Source organism: Malaclemys terrapin, chromosome 2 (assembly GCF_027887155.1).
Source record: "Malaclemys terrapin pileata isolate rMalTer1 chromosome 2, rMalTer1.hap1, whole genome shotgun sequence".
NCBI classification, from domain to species: Eukaryota; Metazoa; Chordata; order Testudines; family Emydidae; genus Malaclemys; species Malaclemys terrapin.
This window is the reverse complement of record NC_071506.1, coordinates 247707313-247720810: the sequence shown is the minus strand read 5'-3', so window position 1 is coordinate 247720810 and position 13498 is coordinate 247707313. Positions and strand designations below refer to the sequence as shown.

The 13498-nt window shown below is 41.1% G+C and overlaps 1 protein-coding gene across 2 annotated transcripts in view; it reads right to left on the bottom strand.

Moving 5' to 3' along the window:
* The window catches only part of LOC128832912 (macrophage mannose receptor 1-like), a 53224-nt gene that overhangs the window by 25488 nt on the left and 14238 nt on the right, over positions 1–13498 (bottom strand). For both annotated transcript variants that reach the window (XM_054020617.1, XM_054020618.1), the window contains 5 exons: positions 13049–13162; positions 7199–7314; positions 6060–6208; positions 843–1045; positions 380–507 (listed from right to left, as the gene is read on the bottom strand). In XM_054020617.1, the coding sequence (XP_053876592.1) occupies positions 380–507; positions 843–1045; positions 6060–6208; positions 7199–7314; positions 13049–13162 (710 nt within the window). The remainder of the gene's footprint in view (positions 1–379; positions 508–842; positions 1046–6059; positions 6209–7198; positions 7315–13048; positions 13163–13498) is intronic.

The window sequence follows — 13498 nt, the reverse complement described above, 5'->3', positions numbered from 1 at the left end:
CTTGGCCTCAGTATAGGAAAATGGATGACCTTGAGGTCCCTTCCTCTCCTACATTTCTAGGAAATGTAGTTAGAAATGAGTCCTAAATGGAAACATTGGCCATTCATTTCTTCCCATTGTTCTTAAGTTTTTTGTACCATCTGAATCAATCTTAGAAGCTTCCCAACCACACTTAGAAATTAGTACATAACAAGTCTGTTTCACTTGTGAAGTTTTTGTATTGACTCAACCCTTTTTCTAATAAACCTAACTATACATCTTAATAGATTTTCAACTGACTATCTTAGGAAGGATCCAAGAGCATTTTTAGTTTTGTTATACAACATGTTATACTGCAATATTGTTATACTGAAAGACCAATTATGATGCCTATACTTACACTATTGAATGCTGTATCACTTCTTCTTCTTCTTCACTATTGATGGCAGCCAGATCTCCTCCTATCTCTCTACAAAAATCTCGAGCTTCAAGCCATGATTTCTTTTGGTTTCCTTCTCTCACAAAAGGCTAATGATATATTTTACAATTAAACACTGTATATTATGTTATATGCATTAAAAAAAGACATCTTAGCTATTTTCCTGTATGGGGATTTAATACAATCTGAGAAATCGAATAGCTAATTATATAGAAGTAAACATATTTAAATTGGATTACAGAATGCCCTCTTCAGATAGTCGGCTGTTTCACTGATAATTGACAGTTAAAACAAGACCCATACATAGTCTATACACTAGCTTGTTATGTTTGTACCATAGCCTGGTAGTCTCTGAAGTTTAGACTTTCTTTGTATCTATCTGCATGTATCCAGTTCATTATTAGTTTGGAAATTTAATACTTACTTTGAAGCATGAACTGATGTTATTGTTTGAATCCCAACCCATGGGGCATTTGGAGTAAGATTTTTTTTCTGGAACAGGAGGATGAAGGGTCATTGCTTCAGCTGGTTGTTTGCAGAGAAATTTTGCCTTTTCTTCACAGTCCTGAACATGCCATAATCCAGCTGCACTTCCAGTTCTCATTGCTACACACCCTGGCTTTCTTCCTTCATGAGATGTAAATGAAATTAAAATGCACACTTTTTTTTCTTTTTGTTCCCCCTGCAATTTGCATATCTCCTTTTATTATGTTTTATGAGAGTGAAACCTGTATTGGAATTGAATAATGGATATCTGGCTGCTCGAATAAGGAGTTTTGCAAAGTGAACCATGTAAACTGAGATCGGAGTTGTCCAGCATCTTAACTCCTTCTCCAAAAATTTAAAATCTCAAATGTATGAGCAATCATTGGTATCTAAAGGACACCCTGCCTAGGTCTTTTCTGTGACAATACAAGTAGCTGGTAGTCTGTCATCTTGAAATGATCAAGTTCCTACAAATAACTTCTGAAATGCTCACACACCCACATACTCACCTGGCTTTCACATTCTTTATTTGGCAGTATGTGGTCTCAGAGCTGGAAAGCCATTTGGAACAATATTCCATGGACCACTTCCATAAAGCAATCAGTTTTTGTCAAACTTTCCTGTGGTTCTGTTTATCATATTTATTATATTATTTAAAAGAAATCTTAATGCAAGCTGTCTAACCCAGTAATAAAGAGATAAGAGGAACAAGATGGATGAATAGATAGGAGTATGGAAAGCAGATACAGAAACCATCTGAGGGGGCAGCAAAAAACATGCCTGCAAACTAGCCAACATCTTTCAGCCAGTTTTCTGTAGTACTTTTTCTATCCAATCCATCCTCCTTTCATTCTCTACACAAGGTAGCTTTTACCCTTGTAAGGATTGTGAAAGAAGAGCTACAAATACCTTTGACTGCAGTATATATTTAAGGAATTATGGGGAGGAGGTGAGCAACCCTCAGTGGCGAAAGAACAGGTTAAGGTCTATTTAGAAAAGCTGGGCATGCACAAGACCATGGGTCCATATCTAATGCATCCAAAGATGCTAAGGGAGTTGGCTGATGTGATTTCAGAACCATTGGTCATTATCTTTGAAAACTTCTGGTGATAGTGGGAGGTCTTGGACAATTGGAAAAAGACAAATATAGTGTTCACCTTTAAAAAAGGGAAGGAGGAGAATCCGGGGAACTACAGACCGGTCAGCCTCATCTCAGTCCCCATGGAGCAGTTCCTCAAGGAATCCATTTTGAAGCACTTGGAGGAGTGGAAGGTGATCAGGAACAGTCAACATGGATTCAACAAGGGCAAGTCATGCCTGACCAACCTGATTGCCTTCTATGATGAGATAATTAGCTCTGTGAATATGGGGAAAGTGGTGGATGTGATATATCTTGGACTTTAGCAAAGCTTTTGATACTGTCTCCCACAGTATTCTTGCCAGCAAGTTAAAAAAGTATGGATTGGATGAATAAGGTGTATAGAAAGGCTGAATGAGTAGTGATCAATGGCTCAATGTCTAGTAGGCAGCCAGTATCAAGCGGAGTGCCCCAGGGGTTGGTTCTGGGGCCAATTTTGTTCAACATCTTCATTAATGATCCAGATGATGGGATGGACTGCACCCTCAGCAAGTTTGCAGATGACACTAAGCTGGGGGGAGAGGTAGATATGCTGGAGGGTAAGGATAGGGTCCAGAGTGACCTAGACAAATTGGAGGATTGGGTCAAAAGAAATCTGATGAGGTTCAACAAGGACAAGTGCAGAGTCCTGTACTTAGGACAGAAGAATCCTATGCACTGCTACAGGCTGGGGACAAACTGGCTAAGTGGCAGTTCTGCAGAAAAGGACCTGGGAATTACAGTAGATGAGAAGCTGGGTATGAGTCAACAGTGTGCCCTTGTTGCCAAGAAGGCCAATGGCATATTGGGCTGCATTAGTAGGAGCATTGTCAGCAGATTGAGGGAAGTGATTATTTCCCTCTATTTGGCACTGCTGAGGCCACATCTGGAATATTGCATCCAGTTTTGGGCTCCACAGTGCATAAAGGATGTGGACAAATTGGAGAGAGTCCAGCGGAGGGCAACAAAAATGATTAGGGAGCTGGGTCACATAGCTTACAAGGAGAGGCTGAGGGAACTGGGCTTATTTAGTCTTCAGAAGAGAAAACTGAGGGGGGATTTGGTAGCAGCCTTTAACTACCTGAAGGGCAGTTCCAGAGAGGATGGAGCTTGGCTGTGGTGGCAGATAACAGAACAAAGAGCCATGGTCTCAAGTTGCAGTGAGGGCGGTCTAGATTGGATATTAAGAAAAACTATTTCACTAGCAGGGTGGTGAAGTACTGGAATGGGTTACCTAGGGAGGTGGTGGAATCTCCATCCTTAGAGGTTTTTAAGGCCTGGCTTGACAAAGTCTTGGCTGGGATGATTTAGTTGGTGTTGGTCCTGCTTTGAGCAGGGGGTTAGACTAGATGACCTCGTGAGGTCTCTTCCAACCCTAATCTTCTATGAGTCTATGGATTCAGTCTTGGTTAGTCTCTCAAAAGCACAATAAGGAGAAATGTTTCAGTCCTGGCTAGTTGGACAAAGAGAAAATAGTTTGGAATCACAACCCAGAGCCTGGGAAACTCCTTTTAATTCCAAGAGAAGCTAAGGAGAGTGTAGCCCTGAAAGGAGAAATCTATTAGATGTTCATGGTAGGTCAATGAGACACGGGCTACACAGACCTGGGAGCCTGATTCTTTGCAGTGGTGCAAAAATAAGTGAAAAGTGAACGGAAAATGCTACCAGATCAGAATGACAGCATTTTACACCCACTTGACCCTGGTGTAAATGACTATACATTGTGCAGGCCAAAGGAGGATCAGGCCCCTAGTATTTAGTGGTCTGTGATACTTGTCCATAAACAACAATAGCAAATTTCGGGATTCTGATCCTACGTTTTGGGTTTTTGTCTTGGGTTAAAAGCCAACTAAGCTGATGTAAACAGCAGATCACTCATGACATCTTTCATAGCAGTACCAAAACTAGCAATAGAGCCATTTGTGACAGATTTGGAACTGCTCTGTAATACTTTGTGAATAATATATATTGGCCTCGTTTTTGGGATGTTAACTATATGAATATATTGGGTTAACTCAGTAGACAGCTGTCTTGGAAAACAGGCAGGAAAGAAAAGAATGATTCAAGCTAGCCACTTCTCAGGAAACATTCAAGAGTTGTTAAGAGACAATGCCAGAACTATTAGCTTGGATGGCTTGACCTCCTCTTCAGCCAACCTGCAAAATGGCAACACAGAAGAACAAAAGAACTATAGCCAAGTTAAAAGAGGGGCACACTCTCAAGGCAATAGTTGATTGAAGGGAACCAGACGGAGACATAATAAACTGTTGGGTGAGTTGAAAGAAGTTAGGCCTGCACAAGTTAACATCAGGGTCTAAGACAAGACATTTATGATAGATATACATGAAAACTGTTTGTTGTTTTAAAATCCTTTTTTCTCCAAAGAGGCTTTGTTCCTACAATGTTCAAATCAACACTTTTTAAAAAAGAAGGCCGTCTGATCTAGAGTAGAGTGAATAATTAATTGAAAAATCAGAAAAAAAAATCACTTCTATTTGAACTTACATGATCTTTTTTCCATTTTTTTTCTCCCCAAAATGAAAAGGATGGGAAAAAATGATTTTGAGTTGAAAGAAACATTTCCTTCCATTTGAAATTAATTTTTTTCTGTTTTATCTTTTGTTTTGGGTGTCTTTTCATCCACACTTTAAAAAAAAAAAACACCTAATTTTCAAAATGAAACTCTGCTTCTGAATGACAGGTTTCAGAGTAGCAGCGTGTTAGTCTGTATCTGCAAAAAGAACAGGAGTACTTGTGGCACCTTAGAGACTAACAAATTTATTTGAGCATAAGCTTTCGTGGGCTATAGTCCACTTCATCGGATGCATAGACTGGAACATACAGCAAGAAGATATTTATACATACAGAGAACATGAAAAGGTGGAAGTAGCCATACCAACTGTAAGAAGCCAATCAATTGAGATGAGCTATCATCAGCAGGAGAAAAAAAACTTTTGAAGTGATAATCAAGATGACCCATAGAAGGTGTGAGGATACTTAACATGGGGAAATAGATTCAATTAGTGTAATGGCCAAACCATTCCCAGTCTCTGTTCAAACCTAAGTTAATTGTATCTAATTTGCATATTAATTCAAGTTCAGCAGTCTCTCTTTGGAGTCTGTTTTTGAAGTTTTTTTGTTGTAAAATTGCCACCTTCAAGTCTGTCACTGAGTGGTTAGAGAGGTTGAAGTATTCTCCCACTGTTTTTGAATATTATGATTCCTGATGTCAGATTTGTGTCCATTTATTCTTTTGTGTAGAGACTGTCCGTTTTGGCCAATTTACATGGCAGAGGGGCATTGCTGGCACATGATGGCATATATCACGTTGGTAGATGTGCAGGTGAACGAGCCCCTGATGGTGTGGCTGATGTGATTAGGTCCTATAAAGGTGTCACTTGAATAGATATGTGGACAGAGCTGGCATCGGGCTTTGTTGCAAGGATAGGTTCCTGGGTTAGTGTTTATGTTGTATGGTGTGCAACCTTTCCTTGCAACAAAGCCCGATAGATATGTGGACAGAGTTGGCATCAGGCTTTGTTGCAAATGACAGACTTGAAGGTGGCAATTTTACAACAAAAAAACTTCAAAAACAGACTCCAAAGAGAGACTGCTGAACTTGAATTAATATGCAAATTAGATACAATTAACCAGAAAGCTGAACTCCAGGGAGAGACAGCTATGAGAAGCGACCCTGTGAAGAGCGGGCTGTATCAGAAAAAGTGCTCTGTGTGGATGGTGGAAGAACCAGAGATAAGTGTGACCCTTTGGATTGCAGTGATGGGAATTTATGGGCAGGACTGTTTAAACCAGCCCCAAGTGGAGGGTGGCAGGACTTACAAGAAAGGCTGTGGGAGTTTAAGTGGCCCTGTAGGAGGAAGAACAAGGGGAGGCCACTGCAATGGGCACTCTGACCAAGAGGGACTGCTCAGGAAGTGGCAGCCCTGTTTCAATGTTGCATTAGAATTCACACACCTGTGGGGTGTGATGCTGCACAAAGTAGACAAGCCCATTCAAAATACCTATGACAAAACATACCAGGCATTGCTGAATTCCAGTGAGTGAACAGAACTTCTTCACCGTCAGTCCACTTGAAAGTCCCTTGTTTCTCTACATCTGAAAGACCGATCCAAAAATATTTTTCAGGCCTGAGCCCAATCAGACTTGTTAGATAGGCTTGCTCATATCTGTAAAGAGAGGAAGTGGCAAACTGAGATTAAACCTGGTTTTCTCATAATTTGTAATGTCCACAAATGACTGAGATTTCAAAAGCTTATCAAGTGCTGGCACAGGTATATTTCCTCTCTGCTGCGAGGCACCATCCCCTCTCTATACCTGCATTAATGGTGTTCCAGTCTTCAATGTCCTTTACTATTGTATATCCCTCTTTCACTTTCTCCATTCTCCCAGACCCTTTCAAACTATCCCCTGAGCCCTCTCTTTCATCCAGGATCGCTGTCTCTCACCTACAGATCCTTCATGTGCTACCAGCTCTCATTCTGACGTTTTCGTGTTTTTCTCTTTCTGCTTATTTTCCCACTTTGTTCTTCATTTTCGTGCCATCATCTCATGCTGACACCGCTCTAAAAGCCCTCCTAGGCTTTAATTTAATTTACTTTTGGATTTTTGTTTTGGATCTGAATAATCCTTGTATTGCTGACCCTTTTATAAGGCCCTAGCACCCCAAGCTATTGTGATACACTCGTAAAATTTAGTTTCAATAACATTTGTTTTTACGTGAAAATGCCTCTTTGGATTACATAGTTTGTAGCATGAGTAACTGTGCTGTACTGAACACTAGCTCTTATAAAGCAGAGACAACCATGGCATGGGGTGATATCTGGTAAAGCAGAAATGCGATTTTTTTTTCCAAAACAAAAATGGTTTTTTTTTTCTTCTCAAATGTAATTTTGTAGAGCTACAGATGCAAATGGTTTTACTTTCTACTTGCTTGGAGAACTGTCAAAAGTGAACATATCAAAATATAATCTTTAGTTTGAAAAAAAACATGTATTTTCTGAGTAACTTCTCATGAAATAGAACATTTTTGGTTTTAATTCAAACTTTTTATATTTATCTGTTTTAACTCTAGAATTTTTTTTGAAAAGTTCTTAAGTATTTTAGAAAGTTCTAAGATTATTCCATCAAAAGCACAAATGTAAAAGTGTTTTTCATACCTGTCTCCAACAGTTGTTAGATAACCTTTACTCCTTTCACAGGTTTTCTTTGCCTCTGAAAATGTTACAAATGTATGTCCAATCAAGTAACAGTAAAAACCATGTCTTTCCCAGCCCTGTCAACATCAATCAGGAATGACCATGAATTAGTAACAGATTGTGATATAATATATTGACTATATTCTACCTTTGCAAAATGATATATTAATTTGGAATCCAATAATAAAGTTACAAAAGTAACTAAGCCTAAGTAAACATCCACTAACATACAAATCAAAGTGATGATAAATTATCCTCTTTTGACACTTAACAGCTGATAAATAGGTGTTAAAAAATTATAACCATACAGAATAGAGAATTTATTCAACAATAGAACAAATAAATTAATTAATTAATCAATGTCCTTGATCCAAATGGAAGATGGGAGTGTTTGTTTTGTAGTGAAGTGCTGATATAGTTGATGTGGAAAGAACAGTAATTCAAAATAAATGGGAATATTTTATTAGGGTTTCTTCTGTCTATTTAATTAAGTTTTTTTGACAAAACTGTGGAGGTGTACACACAACAATGCTCCTGCTGCCAATCTAACTCTCCTGCTACGCCGACATCATAAAACCATCTCGACAAGCTGCATAGAGCTTTTTGCAACAAAGTAAGAGCAAGGCAGTGTCAGTGTAGACAGTGTAGTGGTTGCTTGTCACTAAGTGGCCTCCAGAAGGTGTCCCATAATACCCATCATGACTGCTCTGGTGAGCAGTTTCTACTCCACTGCCTTGCAACCAAGTACACAGGCATGCACCCCTCCGCCTTTAAAGCCCCAGGAATTTTTGAAATTCCGCTTCCTCACATTGCTTCTTCCCACCTGACCATGTTAGCTTTCTGTAGCAAATGTGCTCCCGCCTGGAGTACTCAGGAGTTGCTGGGTCTGTGGAGAGAGGGTGCTGTGCAGTTGCAGCTCTGATCTAGCCATAGGAACTTTGACATTTACAAGTAGATTGCTCGTGGTATGGATGAGAAGTCGGCGCCTATCGCCCTGCCGCTACTAGGGAATCCAGTTGCCACAAAGCCATCCACGATTTCCCGCACATTGCCCAGTGTCCCTGACCTTCATAGCAGGAGGCGATTAATGGCCCTGCACACTTGAATCACTGCAACTCCCAGAATGGACTTCCCAATGCTGAACTGATTAATGACTGATTGGTAGCAGCCTGGACTTGCCAGCTTCCACACAGCGATCACCACATGCTTTTCCTCCGTTAGGGCAGCTTTCATTTTGGTGTCCTAGCACCGCAGGGTGGGGACAAGCTCCACACAGAGTTCAAGGAAGGTGGCTGTGTGCATACCAAAGTTCTGCAGCCACTGCTTGTCATCCCGTACCTGCATCACTGTCCGATCCCACCACTCAGTGCTTATTTCCTGAGCCCAATAGCGACAGTCCACCATGTGCAGCACTGTAATGCAAATATCAATCTTGAATTGTTTCTGTCCATGGCACATAGCAGGGCAGGCAGCATGGATTCCTGTTCAGATTTGCAGCTCATATAATACAGCAGGATCATCTCTGTTATGTTCATAATGCTTATCACAAGACTGTTGAGCAGGGCAGGGTCCATACTTTCAGGCAGAGATGGGGGGCACAGCTGAAAAATGGCAGGAAACACAGTCAGAAGCCCTTGGAATTATGGGATAGAGAAAACTGCATCATGGGGGCCTGAGCCCACACCCCTGATGCACTGTGATCCATTCCCAGAAATCGTACCAGGAGAAGGTGGCAATTTGCAGAGTGGGATAGCTTCCCATTGTGCACTGCTCTCTCTGTTGGTGCTAAAGCACCAACCGTGGACATGCTCCGCCAACACTAGGAGTGTTGTGTGAACTTTCACAAGTGATGTAATTACAATGATTTATGATCGTTGACATAACTTAAGTCGACTTAACTCTGTAGGTAGACATGGCCTAAGAGAGACAAGGTAGGTGAGGTAATATTTTCTATTGGATCAACTTCTGTTGGTGAGAAAGACAACTTCTGAGCTACACATGTAAGCAGGGTTTGAATGAATGCTTCCCTGACAGCTAGCTGGGAGGGAGAATGACTTGGGTGTGTTTATGTAAATACAGTTTGGTCCTGCTCTGCTTACATATTCAGCAGATAGAGTGGTGTCAAAGTGATCAACTTTGGCTGCTGTTGGGTACAAATCACCTTAGTTCTGAATGCAGGGGTAGTGAAATATGGTTACCAATGTTGTAATTATTGTAGGAATACAGGAAAGCAGGACTGTGCTTAACCTGTCCCAAATGAGGGGGCCCTCAGTTGAAAGAACCTCGAAAAGCCAGGGGCTCGAATGTCAGAGCCCTGTGAAAGTAAGAGGAGTGGAGACAGGTATTCCCACAGGAGGCTGCACACTCTTATCAAGGGTCCTCTCTAGTTTAACCTGTTCCTCCCCACTGTTCACAGAATAGAGCTAATTAGGCACCTGTTTGTTATGTTAAATGCCCTATCAGTACTGAAATCAGTTGTGGTAGGACTGTGTTTCTGCCCAGCCTGCAAAGAGCCAAAAATCACTAAGAGACTGATGTGCAGAGGTCACAGCAGAGAGGCAGGTGGCAGCAGAAGGCGACTGACAGTCAGCTAGTGAGTAGTGAATGAGTGGCTGGTGCCGCAGAGTGGAAAGGTGCGGCAAGAGCAGTGAGCAAGCCACCAGCAGGGTAGCTGATGGAGACATGTGGTGACAGCAGTGAGCAGGCGGCCGGCAGGGTGATTGTCAGAGAAGGGTGGCGAGCGAGTGCCCGAGCAGTGGAGCAAGTAAGGTACCTCTTTAGCCCACCCAGGCGGGGGGAGGTGAACTCTGCAGATGCACCTCTGAACTCTGGGTCTGCACTGACCAAGGACAGCAACTGTGAGTGGGTGTAGAGAATTGTTGAGCATGTGAAAGGGACTTTTGGGTTGCTGGACTTAAGAACCTGAGGGGAAAAGGACACTGCCCAACCTACTTGGAGGTGGGTCTTTTACTCATGGTTTATGTTTATGAACCCTGTTTGCGGTGTTTTCCCAAATTAACGCCGAGTTACTTCCCTCCTTTTATTAAAAGTTTCTTTTCTACATTCAGACTCTGTGCTTGTGAGTGGGAAAGCATTGCCTCTCAGAGGCAACCAGGGGTGGTGTGTAAATTTCCTAGGTTACTGGGTGGGGGCTCGAGCTGGGTCTGTGTTGTGTCAATGGAAAGGAACCCCTAGATATTGAACCCAACCCTGGTTGCTGCTGGCTTCATCTGGCAGAAGGGTTACACACAGATCTCTTCCTCGGGGCTTGAAAAGGTACTCAGAGTGCTACAGTCGAATACAAGGTTGAACAGATAGTTCAGCATAAGTAGTTAACACATACTCTAAGGGACCATTCAAGGTGAAGTGGCCCATAAACACCACCAAAGTCATCGGACAAAAAGGCACAATTTAGTTCAAGTGGTTTAAAAAAAATGAAAAAATTGAAAAACCCAAAGGGATACATACAGGAAATGGAAGGAGGGGCACATCATCAAGGAAGTATATATGGGAATAGTGCAAGGGTGTAGGGACAAAATCAGGAAAGCCAAGGCAAAGAATGAGTTACAGCTGCAAGAAATGTTAGAGACAACAAGAAGAGGTTCTTCAAATATGTCAGACAAAAAGAAAAATCCAGGGTGGTGTGGGTCTGCTGCTCAAAGGAGAAGGTGAACTGGTAACGGAAGATGATAGGAAGGTAGAGCTGCCCAGTGCCTCCATTTCTTCAGTCTTCTCACAAAAAAGAACATGTACCCAGATGACTAGTGAAGCTACAATAGACAATAAAGGGGAAGGGATGCAGATCGGGATAAATAAAGAACACGTCAGAAATCTTCTGATCAATTTCAATGACTTCAAATCAGCAGGGCTGGATGCTATTTACCTGAGGTACTGAAAAAATTTGCTGAAGGAATCTTGGAGCCACTGGCAATAATATTTACATTCTCATGGATGACAGGTGGGGTCCCAGAAGACTGGAGAAGGGCTAACGTAGTGCTCATTTTTAACAAGGAGGAGCTGAGAACCTATAGACCAGTCAGGCTGACTTCAATACCAGAGAACCACTAGAGCACTGTATAAAATATTCAATTTGTGAATACCTGGAGGAGAAAGGGGTGATCACTAGCAGCCTGCATGGATTTACTAAGAATAAATCATGCCAACCCAGCTTGATTTCCTTCTTTGACAGGGTATGTGGTGGACATAACATATCTGGACTTCATCAAGCCCTTTGACACAGTTGAACATAACTTTCTAATAAGAAAGCAGGAGAAATGTGGGCTCAACAGAACTGTCATTAAGTGGGTACATAATCGTTTAAACAACCACAAACAAAGAGTAACTATTAATGGAATGAATCGGATTGAAGGGAGGTCTCAAGTTGGGTTCCACAGAGATCTGTTCTCTCTCTGATCAGATTTTCAGATGAAACAAAGCTGGGAGGGTTACCAATACTTTGGAGGATAGAGCTAAAATTCAGAGGGATCTTGATAAATTGGAGAACTGGACTATAGACAATAAAATGAAATTCAACAAAGAAATGTAAGTTGCTACATGTAGGGAAGAAAAACCAAATGCAAACATACAGAATGGGGGAAAACTGGCTTGGCAGCAGTACAGCTCAGAAGGATCTGGGAGGTGTGGTGGATCACGACCTCCAATGCAATGTTGTAAAAAAAGCAAATGCAATTTTAGGCAAGTCATGGGAGGTGATTGTACACTCTATTCCATGCTGGTTAGGCCCCAGCAATACTGTGTCCCATTTTGGTCACCAATGTATAGAAAGGATGTAGAGAAACTGTAAAGGAGCCAGAAATGAGTGATAAAGATGATCAAGGGGATGGAATGCAAACCCTATGAGCACAGGCTGAAATAACTGGGTATGTTTAGGAGATAAAGAGGAGGGGAACATGACAGCGGTCTTCAAATACGTGAAAGTCTTCCATAAAAAAAGATGGAGAAAAGTTGTTCTCTTTTGCTACAGAGATCAGGACAAGAGGCAATGGGTTCTTCAAGTTATAGCACAGCAGATTTAGATTAACTCTCAGGAAAAACTTCCTAACTGTAAGAACAGTAGGACAATGGAACAGACTGCCTCGGAAGTTGTGGAAGCTTCATCACAGCTTTTCAAAAAGAGGCTGGAGAGCCATCTGTCTTGGATGGCTTAGACACAACAAATCCTGCATCTTGGCAGGGGGTTAGACTAGATGACCATTGCAGTCCCTTCTAATCCTATGATTCTATGATACATTAAGGAAAACAAAAGGAGGGGAAAGAGAGAAGAAAAAGAACAACAGGAAACAGTAAATTGTTTGAAAAAGGTTTCATTAATATAGTTCTAGTGCTTAGTCATTTCTAATAATTCAGATTCCCACTGGTAGAACACAGCATCATTCTGCACCCATTGAGAAAGTGATGTCACACAATTCAGAAACCCCCACACTGTGCCACCCAATAGCTAATTACACGGTGCTGAAATATATGTACACCAACATGAATCATGTATGCCCAAAGCTACAATACCAGTTTATGTCTCATTCAGAGAGGTTACTGAGAAAAAATAGAGCTTATATATATATATGTGGTGTGTGTGTGTGTGTGTGTGTGTGTGTGTGTGTGTGTGTGTGTGTGTGTGTGTGTGTGTGTGAAGGAATTCAAATCAAATTTAGTTTAAATGAAGGACCACATTTTTTTCAGATTGAAAATCAGCAGCAAATATAAACTAGCAATGTCCTAGTCAAAAATACAAAAATACCAAGCTATTTCAAGGGTGATTTTGTCTGATCTAAATGTAATTTATTTTGTCCTTACCTTCCGGCAGCCAGGATCAATGTGCTTCACCGTTCCAGGAGTGTCTTGCAATGGATTCTTTTTGCAAATGTATCCAAATTTCTTAACACAAACACTGTCTGCCCAGTATCCATCCTGAAGGCAGTTTGGGAAGAAGATTGTCAGTTAAGAGGAACTAAAATTCTTTGCACAACTGCTTATTTTCTTTCTTTTTTTTTTTGGTAACATTCCTTTAAAAGTAAAAATAAATATGCTTATTATTTTTCCCTGAAGCTAATTCATGAATTGATTTATAAAGAAGCTACAGCAGTTGAATTGAGTTGGCCTGAAGCATGGGGTGCAGAGTTACAAGGATTGCTGGGTATGCTAGAGAATGCATTATCATATCTGAATACTGATCTAAATTTCTCTAAAATTTAAAGCATAAACTTGCTGAGCAACTAGAGATATTATCATATGGTATTATTCTAA